We start from the raw sequence: 23,559 nt of genomic DNA on the forward strand, positions 1-23,559 counted from the left end.
GGTGCGCTTCCTTGACACGCCTCCCCCCTCCCTCTCTCCAGATACGTCTCCGTCGGATCCGGGCTGGGCGCATGCGCTGTTGGCCGCGTCCTCCGTGCATATATGCCTGAGAGTGTGTGTGTGTATTTGTGTATGTTTTGGGCTGCGCGCGCGGAAGGTAGGGAGCGCGCGCGCCGGAGGTAACGGCTGCTGAGGTGCAACTGCCCTGGCTGCACCAAGGAGGGAGGCAGGGAATTGGCGTGGTAAGGAGGCTGGAGCCGAGGAAGGAGAGAGGCAGAAGGGGGCTGTGGAAGGCGGGCTACAGCAAGGCGTGCTCTCTCAGTCCTGTATATTTGAGGGTTGCTCATCAGGAGCACTCTGTGCATGCTCAGAAGAAATGCCCCGTTTAAAAAAACAACAACAGCAACTCGCAACCATTCATTTATGCGTTTCTGGTAGGGTAAAGCAGTTCTTGGGGCTGGTCCAAGTTATAGATGGGGAGGAGGGAGGGGTGTTTTTAAGGCAGGGGCACCGCTCCTTGGGAAGGAAGGGGTCGTCAGGGTGCTAAACCTGGGGGGGGGCAGTGGCGTAGCGTGGGTTGTCAGCACCCGGGGCAAGGCAAGTAATTTGCGCCCCCTAACCCGTGGATTTGCGCCCCCTAACCCTAACCCCCAGATGTTGCGCCCGGTGCAGCCGGCCCCCCTGCACCCCCCACGCTACGCCACTGGGGGGGTTGTTTTTTGCACGTGGTTTACGTTGGGTGCGAGAGGTGATGCTGCTGCTGTTGGTGGTGATGATGATGATGATGTTGGCGGAATGCAATTGTTTCTGCTTTTGCTGAGCTGAGGGGGTGTTCCTTGGTTGTTAGGATAAAAGCTGGTTCTCTTTTCCCTTGTCGTCCGAGTGAAATAGAGCAGAAGGAATAATGTAGAAATGCGTGAAACTGGTGAAGGGCAGAGCAGACATGTGAGGGGGAAGGAAATGAAAAAATCAAGAACTAGGTTTAAATGTGAAGTGCTCATTTACGAGTCTCAATTTTAGAGAATGAAAGATAAATGGAGGAAATGTATAAAGAGGAGGGAAAATTACACAGCACTGTAGACACATATAATTTGAACATTTTACTAATTTTCTTTCAGCTAATGTTTCCTGGTGCTACTCAGGTTTGTTTCCTTTACAGATTGATTATGTGCTTCCTGGTTAGTGAATTCTGTAAAATACAGTGGGTATTTGGGTCAGAAACATCACACATTCCATAGATCGGCTCTCTCTATATTTTTGGATACAATGTAGAAAGAGTTGAGCTGGTGGCATTTAAGCTCTTGCATATTGTTGTGTTATTATAATCCCAGTTGCTTTTTGTCTTGTGTCATTGCTGCTTCCATTACATTACATTTCACTTGAATAGAATAATAGAGTTGTAGAGTTGGAGGGTCATTTAGTGCAACCCCCTGCAGTGCAGAAATCTTGGCCAATGTGGGACTCAAAACCCCAGCCCTGAGATTGAGTCTAATGCCCTTATGATGAATGTAAATGCAGTGAATACTACAGTTTAAGCATCAATTTTCATACCTAAGCAAGACTTCCCGATTTCCAGGTGCATAACATCAGTGCCATTAATCACAATGCTCTGGGCTATGACTATAACCATGAAATGTTTTTATGTAGTTTTCCATGTTGAAAGCAGATCTTCATTTAGTTCCTCGTTTAGAGAATGTACTTCTGTTTTCCATACAGCACTGAAAACTGAGTGTGGTGTACAGTACTTCAGTCCAAAGCAGTTTGATCATATTGCATCAATTTGCATCAGCTTATGCATTTGTTTCCATGCTCATTTTAAAGTGCTGATACTAACTCTTAAAACCCTGAATGGTTTGGGAACAGTTTATTTGAAAGACTGCCCAGACTCAACTGGTCGAATCTTTTAAGATTGGCCTTGGAGGCGTGATAAGGTTGATCCTGTTGGTGGAAAGCAAGAACACAGATTTTTCACTTGTGGGATTTCCTCCTGTGAGAACTCAACTTGGCCTCCCCCTGCTTATGGCCTTTAAGTGGAACTGCCAAGCTTTTGGGGGGGGGTGTGTGATTTGTCTTGTCAATTAATGTTTTAATTGCAAGCTGCCTTGTGCAGCCTTCTTGTAAAAGCCTGACATAAATATATTGAATAATATACAGCCTCTTTGGGAAGTGTACCTGAAGTCCACAGTGTGAAAGTGTGTCATTCAATTGCACATTGTTTATGCTGCAGTAAATGTGTATCCAGTCTCTTTCCCTCTCCCATGCACTGATGTATCGTGGCCTTGCTGTAGTATTTGGTCTGCAGAACTAAGAACCAAACAGCAGTAGTTCAGAGCAGGAGAGACAGGAAAAACGGCAGATAAGATTTAATGCTGTAACTGGGCCTGTGGACCCTCCTGTTATTTTGTCATGCTACAGTCCTCCCTCCCTGAAGTTGGCCACGTATGTAATAAATCAGGGATGAAGCAAATATGTTAAAGATAGGCTGTGTCTATAACATGGTTTCCTTTTTAAGGCTGTACATATACAGTGGTGCCCCGCAAGATGAATGCCTCGCAAGACGAAAAACCCGCTAGACGAAAGGGTTTTCCGTTTTTCAAAGCGCTTCGCAAGACGAATTTCCCTATGGGCTTGCTTCGCAAGACGAAAAAGTCTTGCGATTTTTTTCGCCCCCCCTTTTTCTAAGCCGCTAATAGCCTTTAAGCCGCTAAGCCTTTAATAGCCGCTAAACCGCTAAGCCACTAATAGGGTTGCTTCGCAAGACGAAAAAACCGCTAGACGAAGAGAATCGCGGAACGGATTATTTTCGTCTTGCAAGGCACCACTATAGTCATCACACGTACCGTGAATGTTGGGGGGGGCTCACCATTGTAATTTTTTATTCTAAGCTTTTTGTGGCAGCTGTAAGTTTCACTCTGTGAAGCTCCATGTTGTTGGAGCTATATAAGCATCTACTAAACATAATAATTTTTCTGAAAGTTCCTCAGATAAAAGTATTGATATTGATAAAGCGTCCTTTAAAAAACATGTGGCTGTAGAATGGCACGATTTGTCACACAAACGTTTGCCATTGAAATGAGTAAAGGCTATGTTTATGCCACGTTTGTTATAACAGACAATTTCTTAACGCTGGGTATATGTCAATTTACCCCCAGTTGCCATCCATGTGAACTTTCTCACAATACCCGTGAACTTGGTAAACAAATGCCACTGTTTGTATTCAGTACTGTCAGACTAAGAGACTACAGACAGTTGGTATCTGGTAATTCATTTCCTTGTTTAGCAATGGAAAAATTGCCCATTTTTAGACAGCAAAGAGAAGGACTTGCATTCAGTTTATGAAGTGAATGGAACATTGCAGCATTGTTGAATGGGGGCTTGAAGTTCTCCATTGTTTCGGTTTGGTCCTGCAGAATACTGGAGAAATTTCAAGAGGTCGAAGATCATTAGTATAATGTTGAGAGATCAGATTGCATGAGAAGTGGCATGTTGGCACTGAAAAGTTGCCCTAAGTGTTCTGCTGCTTTCAGAACAGAGAGTATCTAGGTTATAGGACGTTGGTGGCTTTGAAACTTCATTTCAGGTAATCTGCTGGTTTGTATGTCAGGGTGGGTGAGGTGCTACACAAAAAGTGTTCATGTTAGAGGTTTTGATGTATTGCACTGTTTGCTTGGAGGGAAATAAAGTATGTTTAGGCCACCCATCAAAAATATAAAATGGTATCTTTTCAAATGATACCTAAAATGAATTAATAGTGTAATACAGTTAAGTAGGCATTTGGTGCTTCTGCATAGAGGGGATTGTTGAATGTTGATTGTTGCTCTTTGTATATGTAAGTAAAAATAAAATATTTCAAAAAGAAATAAATTATGGGAAAGTGGGTAATTTTATTTTAATATAGGTTCTGAGGCATGAGATCAGCTCAACTGTTTAATTGAGTAAACAGTTTTGATTTTAAATTGATTAGCCAGGAAAACCCAAAGTAGTTCCTGAGGCTGCATTGCAACCATATCACAGGTATTTTTTCAAAGCTAGCTACACCATGCACGCTACATGTCCTCTCCACTCATGCAACTGATTATGCACACACATGCAGGCATGCAGACATGTGTGTGATAAGTATGGCTATTCTTCTTGACCTCAGGGGTTGGGGTGGCTAGAAATGCTGCATTTTATTCCAGATCAGTTATGAACATGTTAAAAGCACTGACCCCATTACAGAGCTTTATGGGGAGCTTACAACTTTCATTCCTTCATTGCAAGAACTGTCCCTTTCCCTCTAGTTCCTGTTCTTTAACCAGTTACCAGTCCATAAGAAGACCTCATTACTGCAGTCTTTGCTCATGAATCTTGGTGGGGGACTGTGTCAAAAGCTTTTAAAAGGTTGGTGAGACAGGACCAGGGGTGTATGAAGTGGGGGCAGTCTGCCCTGTGTGCCACCTGGGGTGTGTGTGACAAAATGGCCTGCTGCCTCACCGCCCCCAGCTGTAGGGTGGCCGAGGGCACCGTCGGGCAGTTCGTCCCGCCCCTCGGCGTCCTGCAGCGGGTGCTGGAGAGGCTTCCTCCGCTACTGGGCAGGACTCGCCTGTATAGAAGTCACGCTGATTCTTTTTCAGCAGAACCTGTTCTGTATGTTTGATTATTTTATACTTAGTAATGCTGTCCGCCAGCTTAACTTGTGCACATATAATCTCTTCTATTCTCCCTGGATCCCATTTAGAAAATTTGGCACCGTTTGGCCATTTTCTAGATCTTTGATAAAGAGGCCTATCTTGAGGACAAGCTATACCTTTTTGTTAGAAGATCAATAATTTCACATTTGAGTTGTTTAAGAACTCTTGGATGGATACAATCTGAAAATCTGACTGACAAAGGAAGTGTGTATCTGGTTGTCTCTGCAATTTAGTCATGATCTACTTGGAGCAGTGGTGTTTAAACTTCACCTTCAGGGAATCCTTTCCTCCACAACTTGTGCTGATGAACTCCTGCTGCAAAACTCTTCCATGTTGTAGATGACTCTGGCCTTTGCTCTGAGGTGCATACTTGATTTATATGGAGCGCTTGCCATGTCATTTGAGTTTGACCATGTCTTGCATGAATTGATCATTACATACTATAATACATCCTGGCTGCTACCCATTGCTGGGAAGATCAGTAGGAGGATGCAAACTACCAAGAGCATTTACGTTACAGATTTCTTGTTAGAGAAGTTCAGGATGCCCTACAACACAGGAAACTACTGTCTTATAGCATGGATCCATATGAACTTTAACCAATTTGAACCTTGAAGCCAAGGAGGACCATTCAATGGAAGAAGAGTGTGGTGTTTGCCCTCCTAGGTGACATCATGCTGGGTCATAAGGAAAGGGTTAAATGGGTGTGAAGTGATTGGCCAGTGGGAACCCAAGGGGAGCAGTTAGAGTTGGAGTTGTTTGGAGGTCAGTTGGGAGTTGGAGAAGGAAGAGGGAGGATAGGTCTGTGGGTTGGTCAAGTTTTGTTGTGTGTGTGAGAGAGAAACTGTTAGGAGGAGTCAGATAGACAGCTGGGATAATTAGTTAGAAGTTATTAGAAAGATATAGGCCGGTATAGAAACTAAGGATAAGAAACTGACAAGAAACATTATCTGAAACCATAAACTTGTTCATGCTTATAAAATAAACTTGATTATTTGTTTTTAATGTTAACAACTGTCTGGACTCAGTGTGTACCCAAGAGAAACGGGTTGGTGGCAGCGGGGAAGTGATCATAGTGGTGGCACAGGGATCAATAGACCGTCAAACATCCGGGGACCCTGTGTGATGGCCACAAAGAGTTTTACTTGAAGTACAGAGTTCAAGCTTAATCTCTGTCATGGCCAAATCTTGTTTCATTTCAGTTTCCCATCTATACTGTAAATGGGAATAACAACAACAACAACAATAATACTAGTTTAATAATAATTACTGTTTGGAGTTCTTCCCTACCTTTACCGTGAAATCCCAGGGCGGATTACAGTGGGTGGGTACTATATATCTCAGGTGTAAATGGTGCAACTTAAATAATAATGGCCTGATTTAAGAGGTTATGAGTGAATAATAAAACTTTAATCTGCAAGTGTTACAGTTCAGTTGTGTACAGGAAGGTATCTTTAATCTTCCTTAGATGCTAAACAATCTGAACAATAAAAAAACCAACAGATTATATAATAATAATAAATAATAAATTTTATTTATATTCCGCCCTCCCCAGCCGAAGCCGGGCTCAGGGCGGCTAACAACTATATATATACACACACACACACACACACACACACACACTTTGAGAGAACTTCCTTCGGCCTTAACTATGCCGAGAAGAATTTTGTGATATTTAGAACTGTAGTTTGTTACTTTGGCTTTGACCCAAAGGTTCCCTGTATGAATAGAAAGGCAGTTGGAGGGTGTCCCAACTTTACTATTTCTCCTTCCTGCTGCAGCCCACCCAACCTTTATACTACAGACCTTATTGTTCCAGAAGATTTGTATCTTTTGCACTGTATACTAGAACTCAATATAAATGAAACTAAATCCATCAACCTTTCCTATTACAGCATTGTGCAAATTTAGGCTTGTTTTCCTCCTGTTGCTCACAGGTGCTTGGTTCTAACTCACTGTAGAAATGTACTAGCAGTGGCTTGGATCCTAACTTTCCTTCCGTGAGTCAATAGAGTCCATGTTCCTAGACTGCCACTTCCACCATTTTCTTTCCTTCTGCAGCCCCATGAAAATCCTCTCTTGCAGGTTGGGGAATTTGGGAAGGCATGGAAGATTATGGATGTAGAGGGAAAGTTGGTAGAAATCATTCACTCTCACACGTGAATGGATGAGCAACTTGAGATCCAAGCCTATGTTCCCATCCTGATAGTGACTTAGAAGTTGCCTTCTTGATTTTATTGCCTTGGTCTTTTGAAGAGATGGAATAATAGTTAGCAGCAAACTTCAACCTATGGTGTTTCCAGGGGCTTGACGGAGGAAAACGCCTAATCTATTTTCATTTTGTTCTAGTAGTGAGAAAATGGCAGTTCTACTCAAGACTGGATGTTCTTCCTGATTTGCTTGGCAGCATGCGTGGGGCTTTTTTTCATGGAGACTGAGAACAAACCTGGAAGGAGACAAAACAGCTAATGGCTTCTGATTCTATGGTCCCAGAGCAAGCAAAGCATCATGTGGTAAAAGGCAGAAGGCAGCAGCCACAGGAAAGGTCACCTTTGAACAGTGATGGTGAAGAAGAAACATTTGTATTCGAAGCAAATGAAGCTTGGAAGGATTTTCACAGCTCTCTCCTCCGATTCTATGAAGCTGGGGAGCTTTGTGATGTTACGCTGAAGGTGCTGATTCCATATTTCCTCCTTTGTATGTGTGTGTTTTGAGTGTAGAATGGTTTGTGCGTTTATGTATTAATTCACTAGAAAATATATTAGCTTTGGGAGTTAGTGCCATGCAGTGTTGCCTTCCCTTTAACCAAAACTCTTCCTAGAAATGCTGCAAGTCAGCAGACTATTTGGTGCTTGTAGGGAGAGTGTGATTGTGCTAAATTTATGGACTTGAACTCAAATTTCAAAGTTTTTTATTCTATTATTGTAAAAGGCCACAGTACCTATATAAACCCACTCAGCTGATGTGACATGGCTGCCAACTTGTTCAGATAATGTCATATATGCAAGCCTGGTCTTAACATTCTCTTTCTTACGAGGATGGGTCCAATCAGATAAGAGGATGCTCAGTGAAGGTTGCTGAACACCAAGGGTAGGCTGTGGAGTTAGCCAATCCCAATGGTGTTTCCAGGTTTCTAAGCACACCTCTTTAATTTCTCCCATGTAAGTAGTAGTTGCCATTCTCTTCTAGTGGGAAAAGCCCTAATATTGGGGATAACAATCTTGAGGTGGACTAAGTTGCTACTCTCCCCTCTTCCTTCTCCTAAAACAGAGTGTGTGGGTATGGGTGTATTGGAATGGGAGTACACTAGCACTGTTTTGCATTTCTGTGGCAGTGCACCAAGGCTCTTGCTTGTCTGTGGAAGGAGAGGAATACAACTTCTGCAGTGCTTTGAGAAAGTATATAACAGTTTACAACTGCTAGTACAGTGGTACCTTGGGATGCAAACAGGATCCGTTCCAGAGCCCCGTTCGCATCCTGAACAGAACTTAAGATGCGACTGCGCGTGCGCAGGTCGCGTTTTGCCGCTTCCGCTCATGCGTGTGATGTCATTTTGACCATCTGTGCATGCGCGAGCAGCGAAACCCGGAAGTAACGTGCTCTGTTACCTCCGGGTCGCCGCAGAGAGCAACTCGAAAATACTTCTCCTGAAGCGTATTTATCCTGAGCTATGACTGTATCCACAAAAATGCCCTGAGAGCCCAGCTGCTTAGCTAATGGGTTTCAGGCAGCCTAGGTTTACTACATATTTTGTCCTTTTCTTCTTCTTTAAAGGTCCTCTTAGGTGCCCTACAGGCAATTGCAACAGTGGCATGGAGGCTACTGTTCCAAGGGTTCATCCCACAGCACTCTTGTAATGTTAAAGATCAAGGTCACAGCTATATATTGCCTGGTTACTACGGATGATTAGAAAGTTTCTCCTAGGCAAAAGGATGACTTGGAGCCCATTTCCTGTAGCACATTCCTGTTTTAGTGCTTTTTATGTTGTATCTCTTTTTATGATACAGTTTTACCGTTTTTATGTTGTATTCTTGTATGTTGCTTAAAGATTTTTAAACAAAGTGGTTTATAAATTATTTTAAATAAATAAGTCAATAATTTTGAGGGGCTGCCTAGTTCAGTGGTACCTTGGGTTATGAACTTAATTCATTCTAGAGGTCCATTCTTAACCTGAGGCACGCCATCGCTAATGGCGCCTCCCGCTGCCGGCGCCGCGCAATTTCCGTTCTCATCCAGGGGCAAAGTTCTCAACTCAAGGTACTACTTCCGGGTTAGCGGAGTTTGTAACCTGAAGCGTTTGTAACCCGAGGTACCACTGTACTTTAAAAACCCACTATACATGCTCAGTTCAGTGCAAGTTTGAACTCTTATCAGGTAAGACTTTTGCGTCAGCAGCCTTCTTTGTTTTGCAAAGAGATATTGAGGTTTTTATGCTTTTCACACTAAAAACTACTGCTGCTGTTATCAAGCTTGCATGCTTCCCCCCTCCTCTTGCACAACAGGAAGGGGGACTTACATGTGGTGTCACTTATTATTTGAAACAAATAAACCAGAAATCTAGGTTACAACAAACTCTGGTAAGTTTCAAAGTAAGCTACCATTGAATTGTGGGTTGAATCTGAGTGTTTAAATAAGAGTTTGTAAGCCAGAATGCTTGTTCATACAACTCAAATTGACATTTTTTTGACAGTGAAACTAATTTTTGCAGAAGAGAAAAAGTTGATTAATAGAAAATATTATCAAGAGGATTTTTGTACCTGAAAACACATCCTGCAAATTTAAGAAAAACAGCTGGGTGGGGGAAGCTAGCTTCTTTAATAAGGAACCTAAAGACTGCTGGATCATAACATGTAAACTTTCATTAGACTCATATCCTTATTATCAATTGATAGTTAATCTTTAAAATCATATAAGGCACAAATATTTTCAGCCGGGTTGACTATCCAGTGCAAACCCATTTTTTCGTTTCTGTGCTGAAATAGCACATTTATTTTATTCCATTTATATCCTGCCCTTCCTCCTGCTTTAGTGTTTGTGTATGAATATTGCTTATTTGTTACTAATCTAGTGGTAGATAACCAAAGTGGTTGCATTGCCTTTTCCATGGTCAAATTGTACACACAGATCCACTAGCCTTTGTAATGCAGCAAAATTGACCCGGCATAGTGATGTCTCTGCTTTTTTCATGGCAGGACATTGTCTAAAGTCATGTACAGCTAATTGCTTTTCATCATTTCTTGGCAAGAAACTGTTTTGGCTGCATTAGATTGCTGTGGCTGTGGATTATTAAAAGAACAGCTAATTGAGATGACTGGATAAAACTACTAGAAATAATTCAGGGATGGAACTTTATCATTAAGCTAGTTGAAAGTGGGACTAATGAAAAATGATTTTCTCTTGCAGTTAAAGCAAAAAGTAGATTTTACAACTGAATATGAACTGCATATTCATTGTTGAAATATTCATCAATACAAATAAGGTTGTGATGCTGTGATCAATATAATTTATCTTTCAAATTTATATAAATACTTGATGGAGACTTCTCAATAAAATGTTATGACTCTTACAACAGTACCACACATGTATACTAATCTATACAGAAAATTGTCATTGATCTGAGTAGTGTTGTTAGTCAATTTTCTGTTTATTCAATTTTCTTGATAGTTCTGAGGTCAATACCCCTTTGCGCTTCTGGATTTGATTAATGCTAATAATTTTTAAAATCGTTAACTACATCTTTAGAATTCGAGACCACAGCTTCTTTGTATTAAGGTAAAACAATTAACTCTATTAATATAAATGTATGTTATCCCACAGGTAGGTTCAAAGTTGATCTCCTGTCACAAGCTAGTCCTGGCTTGTGTTATTCCATACTTCCGAGCCATGTTCCTTTCTGAAATGGCAGAAGCTAAACAGACATTGATCGAGATCAAAGACTTTGATGGTGATGCCATAGAAGATTTGGTCAAATTCGTCTATTCATCTCGACTGACTCTGACGGTAGACAATGTCCAGCCTCTCTTATATGCGGCCTGCATTCTTCAGGTAGAGGTAGTGGCCAAAGCTTGCTGTGAATACATGAAACTACACTTCCATCCTTCAAATTGCCTGGCAGTGAGGTCCTTTGCGGAGAGCCACAATCGTATTGACTTGATGGATATGGCCGATCGCTATGCATGTGAACATTTTGCTGAAGTGGTGGAATGTGAAGATTTTGTGAGTGTGTCACCTCAGCACCTTCATAAACTCTTGTCTTCCAGTGACCTGAGCATTGAAAGTGAAAAGCAGGTTTATGGTGCTGCTATTAAGTGGCTTCTGGCCAATCCACAGCATCATGCTACATGGTTAGATGAAATAGTTGCTCAGGTAAGGACCAGATGAGAATGGAGTAACTACATCTATTGGTGTCTCATAATATGCAGAGGTGGGGTGATCTGTGGAGTGATTATACTGGTTCACCACATTGGAACTGGATCACTTTTTTGTTCTCAAGAAAGATTGACACTTAAGACAATTTTTCTCTTACGCATTCTTTGTGACAAATTGAAGTTGGGGTCACTTCTGTTAAATGCCTGAAAACTACGGGTTTCTCAAAAGCAAATTCGGTTATTTTCCATCTCAGAGCCAGGTCACACACATCTGCATCTTGTCACCACACATTATCTGATGACTTGCAGCTGAATGCATGAGCAGCGTTGATTTGTGGAGAGATTAAATATTTTATGCATGTCAGTCATAGTTCAAAAGTGCAGGCAGCAAGTAATCACAATGTGTGTGTAAGTAGGATGTGTCAGGGTTCACAGCAGCTAAAACACATGGAGGAATGTCACTGTTGTTACAACTAAATGGAATCTTGTTTTTTCATCTTCTGGATCTCTCTCTCCCTAGTGAAGACATAGGACATACATACTGGCTTCAGTTGTAGGCCATACAGATGCAGAATGACCACACTGAACAAGGCAAATAGAGGATCATGATGTTCTCCATGATGTCTTTGGAGGCTTGCCTTGTAATTGCTGAGAACTGTTACTATTGGTTCAGCTGACCCCCCATAATGTCCATTCTCCCAGGTGCGCCTACCACTGCTACCCATTTGTTTTCTCATGGGAGTAGTGGCAAAAGAAGAAATTGTCAAGCAGAACCTAAAATGTCGGGACTTGCTGGATGAAGCAAGGAACTACCACCTTCACTTAAGTAGTCATACCGTGCCAGATTTTGAGTATTCTGTACGGACAACACCAAGGAAACGCACAGCAGGTAACTAGTTTCTGAGGCACCAGTGTTTTAGAAACTCACAAAAGGTCTATTCTGTAGAGGTGTAAGTACTCATGGTAGAATAGTAAAAGACAACATAAATGAATTTGTACACAGCATAACATTAGTAAGCTGTGTCATTTTATTTAAGTGCCTTAGAGTATAGCTTTTAAAATTCATTTTGTGTGAGGGGAGGGAGAATCTGTATCTACACAAAAGGTTGGTTCACAATGGTATAGCATTGCCTCAGCATGAATCTCTTATTTGAATGCTAAACTATGGAATACTGTCTCAACTGATGAGCTAAATTTCTTGTATTGAACAGTATGTATTACAGCCTAACAGTCCCAATGTACAATCCTTGGATACATTAATGCATTTGAATGATGGAGAAGAGTTTTCAACATAAAAAAAATCCTTCCAGTAGCATCTTAGAGACCAACTAAGTTTGTTATTGGTATGAGCTTTGGTGTGCATGCACGCTTCTTCAGATATGTATGTTTTCAACATAACATACAATCTGCCTCCATTGCAATTGATAACAAAAATTCCCATGGTTAAAGGAGCTGGGTTTTGCCCAGTTTTTGTTGCTTACTTGAGTCATCTGAAGTGATGTGCTCTATAGGAATCTTGAAGCAGTGTGCTGAACGTTACCTGTGGTGGTGTTGGCCAAAACCACATATCTCTTTAAAGTGGAGAGGGATGTTGGGATTGTGAATGGACTAAAATCAGGCTTGTTAAGGAGCCACTTGCCTGGAAGTCCATGGTGAGTTAGAATTGCCTTAGGCAGATAGCCTCCTGCAAGTTGAAGCAAGCTGGTTCTCTTTATGTTGGGCTGTCAAAAATGCATGTGAATAGGGAGGCTATTAAACATTTTAAGGGGTTATTAACTTTTGTGGATCTTTCCACAAGCCTTAATTGGGTGACTTGTCTATTCCAGCTCTGACTTCCCTCTCAGTCTGTGTTGAAGCCTCAACCCAGTTCATCCTAAGTTGAAGCAGGGTGGAACTGTTACTGTTGAATGACAAATTGTCAGTGTTGAACATTGAAAACAGTAAATAACACTAAGTCAACCAAACAGACCAGTTTCTACTATTTAGTTTTAAGAGGACTTTTAATGTGTGCTATGTTCAGCATTCTGTACTTTGCCACCCTGTGACTTTTGTGTGATGAATACTGACGTTCGTAAGAAATGAGGTGTTTGTGACTTTTGTTGTATGTTTTCTGTTAGGTGTCCTTTTCTGTGTTGGTGGTCGTGGTGGATCTGGCGACCCATTTCGCAGCATTGAATGCTACTCTATAAATAAGAACAGCTGGTTTTTTGGCCCTGAAATGAACAGTAGGAGGAGGCATGTGGGTGTAATCTCTGTGGGAGGTTGGTAAAAAGAAATCTCTGCTCTAAAATTGCTTTATACTTTGTTGAAGTTAATGACTCAGCCATTCCATCAACCAAAATTACAGCCTTTGTATACAAAATAGCTGAGAATAGTAGTTGGCTTCTTGCGATAAAAAGATGCAATTGTTTCTGTTTTGCAGTTAACTGGTTTTGTGTTCTGGGTTTCTGCCCAATGAAATGTCCTCTCTAGTACTAAAAATACAACTCACAGCTTGAGTCTAGCCACAGTACCTACCACTGAATTCAACACTAGGAACTATTTACTGCACTAGTAAATAGCATTGCATCTTAACTTAGAAAAGATTTAAAACTGTTGCCTTTGTATCCTAGTACTATAAAGTATCATCAAGTCCCTGAGACTATTATTTTCCCCTGATCTTTAGATAATGTGGTGCTGATTTCTTTACAGAAAAAAAATATTGTAGACATTACGCTATAGCAGTAATGGAATATATATAATAGAGTGGCAAAAAATGTGAATCTAATTTCACTAGGGCGGCACAGTGATTATGTGTGAACTAAGACCTGGGAAGCAGCTGTTTCACATCTTGTCTTCTTGATATCATACTAGATGGCCACAGGAAATACTTTTAGGAGTTAGCCTAGTTTGTCTGACCAGAAAAATTTATATGTTTCAGGTAAAGTTTATGCGGTGGGTGGACATGATGGAAACGAACATCTGGGCAGCATGGAAATGTTTGATCCTCTCACAAATAAATGGATGATGAAAGCATCAATGAATACCAAAAGGTATGTAAACTTGGCATGGACATTCCATTTTGTTGTTGTTGTTGTTGTTGTTGTTGTTGTTGTTGTTGTTGTTGTTGTTGTTAAAGAAGTAGATTCATGTGGAATGAATTACCATTTATTGAGGTATACATCAGATAGGTTGTACCTAGTCATTGCCAATGCCTGCAGTCCAAAGTAAGATGCAACACAGAAGGTGATCAGCGGACATAAAAAATATGAGATGAACACATAAGGTGAAAAACAGAAGTGGGGAAGGAACAAGATAAATTAGAAAAAGAGTCAGAGTTGTCTCATAATTATTTTAGCTGAGGTAATTGTAAATAGTGTTTTGTGAAGCTGTTGGAAATCCCCAATATAAGAGGATTCTTTATATTATTTTAAGAGTTTGGAATAGACTGATAATGACAAAATGGACTGTGTTCGTTGGGTATCAGAAGGGAAATTAAAACTGATTTTAGGCCTTTAAAGAAACATGGGGGAACAAAGTCTGGAGGAGGCATGAGGACATCTATGCCATCTCCACCCCTGATCTTCCAACATTGAGTGGATTGGACCTTCCAACATGCACACAATACTCATTCAGATCTTTCTACTTGAAGTGAGAAATCAGAGCTAGAGCTGAAAAGTGCAGAGAAATTGCTGGTGGTACTGCATGTGCCACACTTCATTCCTCATGTGTTGATTGAATGCATGAATGGGGGTTTTGTATATAGAAAATTGGCCCTTGCCAGCATACAACAAGAAAGAATTTATGTCATGGTCAAAACTTGCAGTTCACTGATCTGTTAAACCTTCATGTTGTCGTTGAATATTATTATCTGGTGATTAGTGTGGTTGAAAAAAATTAAAGAAAATTGATAGAATTACAAACCTGCAAATGTTCTAGAGTCCAAAATCTGTTCTTTAATTCTTTCTTTTGCAATATCTTGAAGAAACATTTTCAAGGTCTCTTTGATTAAGTATACTTCAGCTGGGAAAGAAGCTTCAATTTGTGATTTGCCCTTGGGGTTTTATGAACTTTGGTATTCTTGAAAAGTTGCCAAAGTGAGGTCGAGCCACTGATGCCTAGTAACTCACTTTGCCAGTTTGTAACTCACATTGTCAGTTTGTTTTAAGATTATGTAGTCTGATAACTAATTGCGTTATTTTATTAGGAGAGGGATTGCTCTGGCTTCTCTTGGAGGTCCCATTTATGCTATTGGGGGACTGGATGATAACACTTGCTTCAGCGATGTGGAGAGATATGACATTGAATCTGATCAGTGGAGTGCTGTAGCACCTATGAATACACCCCGGGGAGGTGTTGGCTCTGTGGCTCTTGTGGTAAGCGACTCTGGGTTTTTTATTGGCATTCAAAGGGCATCGGCACAGAAATGTCGTATAGCTCTGCCTTGCAAGTGTATTGCAAGTGTATTAAAATACTTTAAGGTTATATGGAGGTCAAACTTTATTGACTGTTCTTCACTACATTGGTTTAAGGTGCCACTCTTGAAGTCGTGATAAGAGGCAATGAAATAAGAGATTGAATAAAAGGTGGGAAATGAAATATGGAAGGAATATAATTTAATTAAAAACAGAACTGAAGACATTGCAGAGTTAAAATAGAACTCTTCATGAAAGTGGAAAGTCTTTGCTTGGTGTCATAAAAAACAATAAACTGTTTTTAATTTCTGTTATTATTCTGTGTCTTAAAATAGTTATTTAACTCTGTGGAACTTTGTCACGTTTTTTATATATATATAATTATTAATTAGATTTTTTAGTTGCTTCTCTTGCCGAAGGCAACCCAAAGCAACTTACAACCAAAGTCTTGTTATTAAGTGTTGTTCATTACAGTATTTACCTGATTGCAGGGGTTTTTTTGTGCTAAGTCTTGTTATATAGAATGTTGTTAATGTGGATCTTGCTGTTTTAATTCATTTTATTGTTTTTGCATGTTGCCCAGAGGATTTTTCGGGGTTTTTGGAGGGGTAATTGATAAAAAGACTATATTTACTAAATAGAATTAAATAATGAATGTGGATTCATATAAGTACAGTATAACTTTGGCAAGTATAAAATAAGTAATAACCACAGACGATAATGTTGAAACCTGAAAACTCATCTAGTAAATTGGATCGAAAGCTCGCTGTTGTGTTGGCAATGATTATATGGTGCTTGAAATTTTATCCTTGGGGATAGACTGCTGCTGCCTAGCAAGCTGGTTGACAACTGTTTCTTTATACATTGTGAGAGCAGAAGGGACACATCTTAATTTTTGCTGCAGTAACACACCTAATTCACCCATGAGCCTGGCTCTTGGATAGAACATTCATTTGATCTTTCCTCTTTTCAGAACCATGTATATGCTGTTGGTGGAAATGATGGTGTCGCTTCTCTCTCCAGCGTGGAGAAGTATGACCCTCATCTAGATAAATGGATAGAAGTGAAAGAAATGGGTCAGCGAAGAGCTGGCAATGGGGTTAGTGAACTCCATGGCTGCCTATATGTGGTAGGTGAGTAGCACCTAGACGTTTATCCATGTGCATAACTCATCTTCTTGTAACTTTGCTGTAAGTGTTTGAAACAACATCATCAAATGATTACACTGGATTTTAAGTATTTTCGTTGCTGGCTGTGGACCATACTGTATTTTGTGATAAAGTGATAAATAAGCTATCTTTTTTCAAGGCAACAGTGCACTACTGGGCATAAACCTCGGGCTCCTCTTCTTACTAACATTGAGGTACACTTGCTTACAGATCATGCAAACAATGGACTAGGTTTTAGCTTTATAAGAATTGTGGGCTTTTAGGTCAAATAGCAGATCCATTGTATTTTTTGGTACTGTTTGAATAACTGGGTCACTATGCATCCTGTAGCTTTGCTCCACAGAACAGCTTGTGATAAAACTACTGCATAGTCTGAGAGAAGATTTCATGCTTCACTTGATGCAGGTGGCTTTGATGACAATTCTCCGCTGAGCTCTGTTGAACGATTTGACCCTCGCAGCAACAAGTGGGAATACGTAGCGGAGCTTACGACGCCTCGGGGTGGAGTTGGCATAGCAACGTTAATGGGCAAAATCTTTGCTGTTGGAGGGCATAATGGAAATGCTTACCTGAATACAGTGGAAGCCTTTGATCCTGTGGTGAACAGGTAACTTTGATTCTTGCTTTTACAGAGCTAGGTCTTTATGCTGGATGAGACGTGAACCAATGGATTCAAGTTACAATGGTACCTCAGGTTACATATGCTTCAAGTTACAGACTCTGCTAACCCAGAAATAGCACCTCGGATTAAGAACTTTGCTTCAGGATGAGAACAGAAATCGCGCAGCGGCAGCAGCAGGAGGCCCCATTAGCTAAAGTGGTACCTCAGGTTAAGAACAGTTTCAGGTTTCCTGCTTGGCAGGGGGTTGGACTCGATGGCCCTTGTGGTCTCTTCCAACTCTATGATTCTATGATTCTAGGTTAATAACGGACCTCCGGAACGAATTAAGTACTTAACCCGAGGTACCACTGTACAAGAAAGGAGATTCCAACCCAACATCAGGACAAACTTTCTGACAGTAAGAGCTGTTCAGCAGGGGGTGAAAATCCCACAAGAGGTGGTGGACTCTCCTTCCTTGGAGATTTTTAAGCAAAGTTTGGATGGCCATCTGTCATGGATGCTTTAGTTGAGTTTCTTTCATAGCAGTGGGTTGGACTAGATGTCCCTTCCAATGCTGCAATTCCATGATTCTGTGAAAAGTAGGGAAAATCTGTGTAGTTGATGTTAAAGTCTCACTTTCTCTATTGCAGCTGCCACCAAGCAGTTATTAGACTTAGTATTCATTCTAGGGGATTGGCAAATGTACAAGTGAAAAGGGTTGTGGTTTTTTTTTGACAGACCTGTTGTAATGGATGAGTCTAGGAAGCAGAAAAGCAGGAATTTTGATAAAGTAGAGATGGTAGGAAAAAAGTACCCCAGAACTCATTCATTGTTCTTAGACATATATAAGCAATTATAAAAATCTTGTTTTAAAATTATATTTGACCTTGAACTATTGCTGTCTTTGTGCATGGGAAGCTAAACTCTCTCCTCTGCCTAGTCTTGCTATTTAAATGCAAATGGACCATCATTTAGTTCTTCAGCAAAGTTTCCTTCATGGGTAGTGGTAGAACCCATAAATAGTTACAAAAATAAAATAGAAGCAATTTTCAAAATTAGCACTGTATAAGAGCTTTTGTCACGCTAAGCTGTGTAGGAAAGATGTAGCTAAGCTTTTTTCACTTTAAGATATTTGACATGCCAAGGACAGTTGCATTGCTAACTCCCCTTGTATTCAATTTTTCCTCTTTCCTTCTTTCTCAGGTGGGAGCTTGTTGGTTCCGTGTCTCACTGCAGAGCTGGGGCTGGTGTAGCCGTGTGTGCCTGCCTTGGCAGCCAGATCCGTGACGTGGGTCAAGGGTCCAGCAATGTGGTGGATTGCATGTAAAATCGAAGACTTTGTGAAATGCCACAATACTTTACAACCTTTGTGCAAAGACATTTTGATTTTTTTAAAGCAGTATGTGTAGATACTCAAAAGCTTTTTTTATTTATAGAACTTGTTCATGTTCATACCTGGTAGCAAACCATGGTTTAGCATTACATGCATGAGTTGAATCAAGTTCAGTACATCCTTGGCCTTCTTTTCCTTCGTCTCTCCTTGGTCTTGGGCAATGTTTAGCTTCACTTTCCATGAATCTCAGCCTTTCTTCTCATCTGGACCAGGGATCCTGATTTCTCTCAAATCCTAGTTAAACAAACCACCTTCATAAGAGTCTGGCTTATCTTGAAATTCACCAGAGTTTGTGATAAATCAATGCTTTGGAAAACAGAACTAGTTGAGATGCAAGGAATGTCCTTTTGGCCACAAGGGAAGAGAGGGCATCCACGGCATTGCCAGGGCTCATTCTAGCTCATGCATGTAGCACAAAGTTCGCAAATATGGCCTCACCAGTTGTTTAGTACAGGGGTGAGGAACCTGTGCCTTTCCAGATGTTTGACTACAACTCTCATCATTCCTGATCATTGTCCATTCTGCTGATGCCAATGGGTGCTTGGGTCCAACATTTGGAAGGCAACAGGTTGGTCTGGCTTAGAACACGTCCCCCAGTGTTTTCATAGTAACAGAGATGTGGGGACTTCATTTTAAGCATCTTATAACTGCCAAAGATGTTGGAGAACCTTTCGTCTGTATATTTCAAATGACTGGGATTTGTCCTCAAAAGTTGGTACACTTACAATTATCACAGTTATCTAGAGAATCCTTTAAGTCTTGTATACATTCTGTTTAAAAACTCTTGACTTTATGTGTAAATGTGTTCTACAGTTGTAACACTATGCAGACCCATAAAAACCTGGAAAACTCCAAACTCCTGAAAAGCGTTAATTAGGAAATTGACTTGAACAACACTTGAAAGATTCTGGTGTTCTGATATCTTGGTTTTCAGAAACTGCATTTGATGCCAGTTTTGTTTGCTCTGGCAATACAGATGAATCGGTTTGTAACAGAACTACATTCTGCTTCCTTGTTGAAAATTGTACAGTAGAAACAAGGATCATGAACTGTCTGGATCAAGGATTATGAAAAAATAGTGGTTGCTGGTGATGCTGTAACAAGGTGAAGTATATTGCTTATGAACCATCTTCATTTCATCCTAAGAGCTAGAGTAGAGGTTTTCAACCTTTTTGAATCCACAGCTCCCTAGGCCAACTATATTCTTTCTGTGGCACCCCTGTAGGGCTCAGGAGTCCAGTTATGTCACCCTTTGCCTGCAGAGCTGGCAGCCTCTCACCCTTTTTTCAAATGCCCTCCTTTGTGGCGTGTTCCCTCAGCCTCCTCTCCTTGGGAGTCCTCTGGGCAGCTGCTGCCGCTGCCCCTAGTCTCTGAACTCTCCCCCTGCCCCAAAGAGAGGTGCCTCATCACACTGCCCCACAGGAAGAGGGTGCCCCCAGGCTTAGTGGCCCAGTGGAAACTGGCCAAAGGTGAACGTGAGACCAGCACCTTACTTTGGGAGGCAGCAATGACAGCAGTGGGTGCAGCTGGGCCTGCAGGGTGGGAAGACTCCACTTTAGCACTGGGCACTCACCTCTCAGGCAGGCCTTGCACACAGTAAGTGCAAGAAAGGCCAGCACAGCGCCTGGCTGCCTGCCTGGCTTCCAACTTGTTTGCCTCTTTGCAACAGCAAGGGCTGGCAGACTGGCTAGCTGAGCTCACTTGCCCATTTGCTTGTTTACTCCAAGGCCACCTCAGCTCCTGGCAACCAGCACCCCCTGACCAGCCCCAGAGGCACCATTTGCCTGGGGAGCTTGTAGCCAGGGCTGCTGCAACAAACAGCCCCACAAATCTTTGGGAGGCAGAGATGTGAGAGGGCATCAGAGGGAAGGAAAGAGAGACAGAGGCCACTTTTGCCCACGGCACCACTGACCATCATTCAAGGCACTCCAGGATACCACGGCACACTGGTTGGAAACCACTGAGTTAGATGGATTTTTGTGTCCACTCGCCTGCTGCTTCTGAATCACCTTTCTCTGTTTTCCTTGAGGTTACTGGCTTTTACTTCAGTTTCCAACCTTGCATCTGAATCCTGGACCATTCCATTTTCAGATTTCTCATGTGACTTTTGGGACAATCGTTCAGCAAATCATTTAGAAGCTGGTCATCTTGTGCTGCTCACCTTGAATGGACTTTTCTGGTTAGTTTGCAAAGCCAGAAAATTAATTTGCCTTAATGATAATGAAAGGGATAGGCTTTTTAGTTTTGTTTTTCTTATGTATGTGTCGCGTGTGCATGTATGCTCACTTTATATTCAAAACAATCATTGCAAGTCATTTCCCAAAGAAGTTATCTCACTTGGGGCCCGATACTGCAATGCCACCACGGGATGGAGGAACCTTTGTGGAATCCCTGTCAGATGGTGACTTTGTCCCTGGGTGAATATCTGCAGAGATCCAGGTTTTAATATGGTATGAAGTTGTGGAAATAGGTTGGCACCCAGGATCTCACTGTGTGAGCTCCTTGAAGAAGAAGCAGTACATAAGGAAAAGTTTGTATTCTTAACCCATGCTGGTTCATTTCCATACCCCCTCCCCTTCCTGGTGGGAGAGCTAGTGTTTTGGAATGGATCAAGCCTTTCTCTAGTGGTTTAAGTGTGTCTTGTTCTATTGTTAACTTAGAGGAGAGTACAGTTGTTAAATCATGCTAAATATTTCTATTGGGCAGCCTGAAGGAAAGATGAAATTAGACTTGTGTGTACATCAGTTGAAGGTTTACTTAATTTGCAGTCTTTTCCTTTTAAAATTTAATTTACCTGATTTGATGTAGTGGGTCTAATTTTTATCCCCATCCCACCTCAATTCTTTGTCAGAACTGCACTGAATTTCTTTTGTTCTGGTTACTTATCACTCAACCTATGGAGCTCTGCATGTGAGACAGTGTATAGCTGTATTTTAAGAGCAAGCATCTTGGGGCAGCTTTCCTCTGTTGTGGCAAAAGCTCATGAGGCAAGGAACAGAGTGCCGCATCCTTTTATCAAAAAGGAAATTGGGCGTTTTGATGTCGGGTATGCAATTTGGGAGCTGCCTCAACACAACTACATATGAAATTGTAACTTCCCATCTCACAAGGGAAAATTTGGGCAAAATGTATATGGCTAAAGCTTTATGCCTAAACATTTTATGGTGGGTGGGATTGGCTTTGAGGCACAATATGGGCATAACAACACTGTGTTTCTTGGAGAAACAGTTATTTAATGATTCTCTATATGTAGTTCTATCACTTTACTATTGCACTGCCACTTCTAAAACCTGGTTTGTATTAGTCTGTGGTATCCAGTGGACAAAATGCAGAATGAAGTGGTGTGGTATGTTGTGTGGAAATTGGCAATATTGTAATAAAATACATTTATTTGTTGGCTTGTGCATTTATTTCTCATTTGGGTGGAATTTCAGTGCTGAAAGGCAGATAGCGGATGTATCTTAGGTCCCCTGGAAGCCTTATCACTGACACTTAAGAGATACAGATGTTATCTGAATAAACTGCACATTAAATTACCAGAAACTATTGCTCTTCTGAGGGTTAGTGTTGATGAACCATCTACCTTATGATATTAAATTTTATTTCTTGACAGAGTTCTGCTGATAGGACTACCTGTGGTCAGAGTCCTTTGTTTAGATGCATATTTTGTAACCTGCTGGCGTCTTGCTGTGCAGTCCAAGGATAGCTCTGGTAGCACCGTGCAAGAGATCATCATAGAAATCTCTAGAAACATGAAGCAGAGAGGAGGTTGTAATCATAATTCCTAGCACCAAATACTTTTTAAAATGCAACATGTTTCTGCTATGGGTTTGTTCCTTCTGCCTGCTGCATCTCGTGTCACTAAGTCACAAACTAATAGCTTGCTGTGGGGGAGCAGTTATGTCTCCCAGAGTGGGTTAGAAGTGTTGATGGCGACGATCCCTGCTTTTACATAATCCAAAAGACATGACAAAGAAGGGAAAGTGATTGGGAGGGAGGAGAAAACAGATAACTTGGGCATGATTTCTTAGTTACGGACTGCTTTTCCCCCCCCCCAGGGGGTACTCAATGGTATGCAGTACCAGCACCTCTTTTGTTGTTGTTAAAAATTGTGGCACTTACTGTAGCAGCTTCATGGTGAATAAAGGTAAAGGGATCCCTGACCATTAGGTCCAGTCGTGACCGACTCTGGGGTTGCGGCATTCATCTCGCTTTATTGGCCGAGGGAGCTGGCGTACAGCTTCCGTGTCATGTGGCCAGCATGACTAAGCCGCTTCTGGCGAACCAGAGCAGCTCACGGAAACACCGTTTACCTTTCCACCAGAGTGGTACCTATTTATCTACTTGCACTTTGATGTGCTTTCGAACTGCTAGGTTGAGAGGAGCAGGGACCGAGCAACGGGAGCTCACCCTGTCACGGGGATTTGAACCGCCGACCTTCTGATTGGCAAGTCCAAGGCTCTGTGGTTTAACCCACAGTGCCACCCATGCTCATGGTGAGTACCAGCACCTATTTTTCTAGAAGAAAAACACTTGTTGGAGTTCTTGTAATGAGCCGCGGGAAGAGAAAGATTTCAAGGGGAGGAGACCTCCTGCGCCTCTCTGTTTCCTGTTAGAGTGATGACATGGCAGTAACAGACGACAGTGGCGTGTCTGCATTATATAATCATTTGGACCAGAGATGGGGAACCTGTGGTCTTCCCATTACTGCACTCCAGCTCTCATTATTTCATGACCAGCGAGCATGCTAACTGGGCCTGATGGGAGCTGGAGGGCTAGTATCCCCTGCTTATCTCAGACCATTTGAACGATTCATGTCTAGGAAGCTGCACTGTTCATTTTTCCCCAGTAGAGGGAGGGAAAGGGCCGTAACTTCCTGTCCTCAAAGGAGACCAGCAACATAGCTTATGGAAATTTGCTTTGAATCATCAGGGATTTGTAATGTGGGAGGGCTGGATTGAAAA

At 41.6% G+C, this 23,559-nt stretch overlaps 2 protein-coding genes across 8 annotated transcripts in view; both read left to right on the plus strand.

Annotated features, from left to right (window-relative positions):
- Nucleotides 1-23,559, plus strand: part of LOC308594306 (17-beta-hydroxysteroid dehydrogenase 13-like) — a 166,977-nt gene that overhangs the window by 30,122 nt on the left and 113,296 nt on the right. The gene's annotated exons all lie outside the window — the stretch shown is intronic.
- KLHL8 (kelch like family member 8) lies at nt 105-21,991 on the plus strand. Of its 7 annotated transcripts, none has more exons than XM_081207093.1 (10): nt 105-242; nt 7,023-7,342; nt 10,488-11,036; nt 11,741-11,927; nt 13,156-13,299; nt 13,959-14,070; nt 15,225-15,393; nt 16,406-16,565; nt 17,007-17,208; nt 18,406-21,991. In XM_081207093.1, exons 2-10 carry the CDS (start codon nt 7,139-7,141, stop codon nt 18,527-18,529), a joined length of 1,851 nt encoding a protein of 616 aa, XP_081063219.1. In that variant the 5' UTR covers nt 105-242; nt 7,023-7,138; the 3' UTR covers nt 18,530-21,991. The 7 variants fall into 7 exon arrangements, with proteins under 7 accessions (XP_081063219.1, XP_081063225.1, XP_081063224.1 ...); XM_081207094.1 differs by having other exon boundaries at nt 119-293; XM_081207095.1 differs by having other exon boundaries at nt 119-242; nt 7,020-7,342.

Source organism: Podarcis bocagei (genome assembly GCF_964188305.1).
Source record: "Podarcis bocagei genome assembly, chromosome: 9".
Lineage (NCBI taxonomy): Eukaryota > Metazoa > Chordata > Lepidosauria > Squamata > Lacertidae > Podarcis > Podarcis bocagei.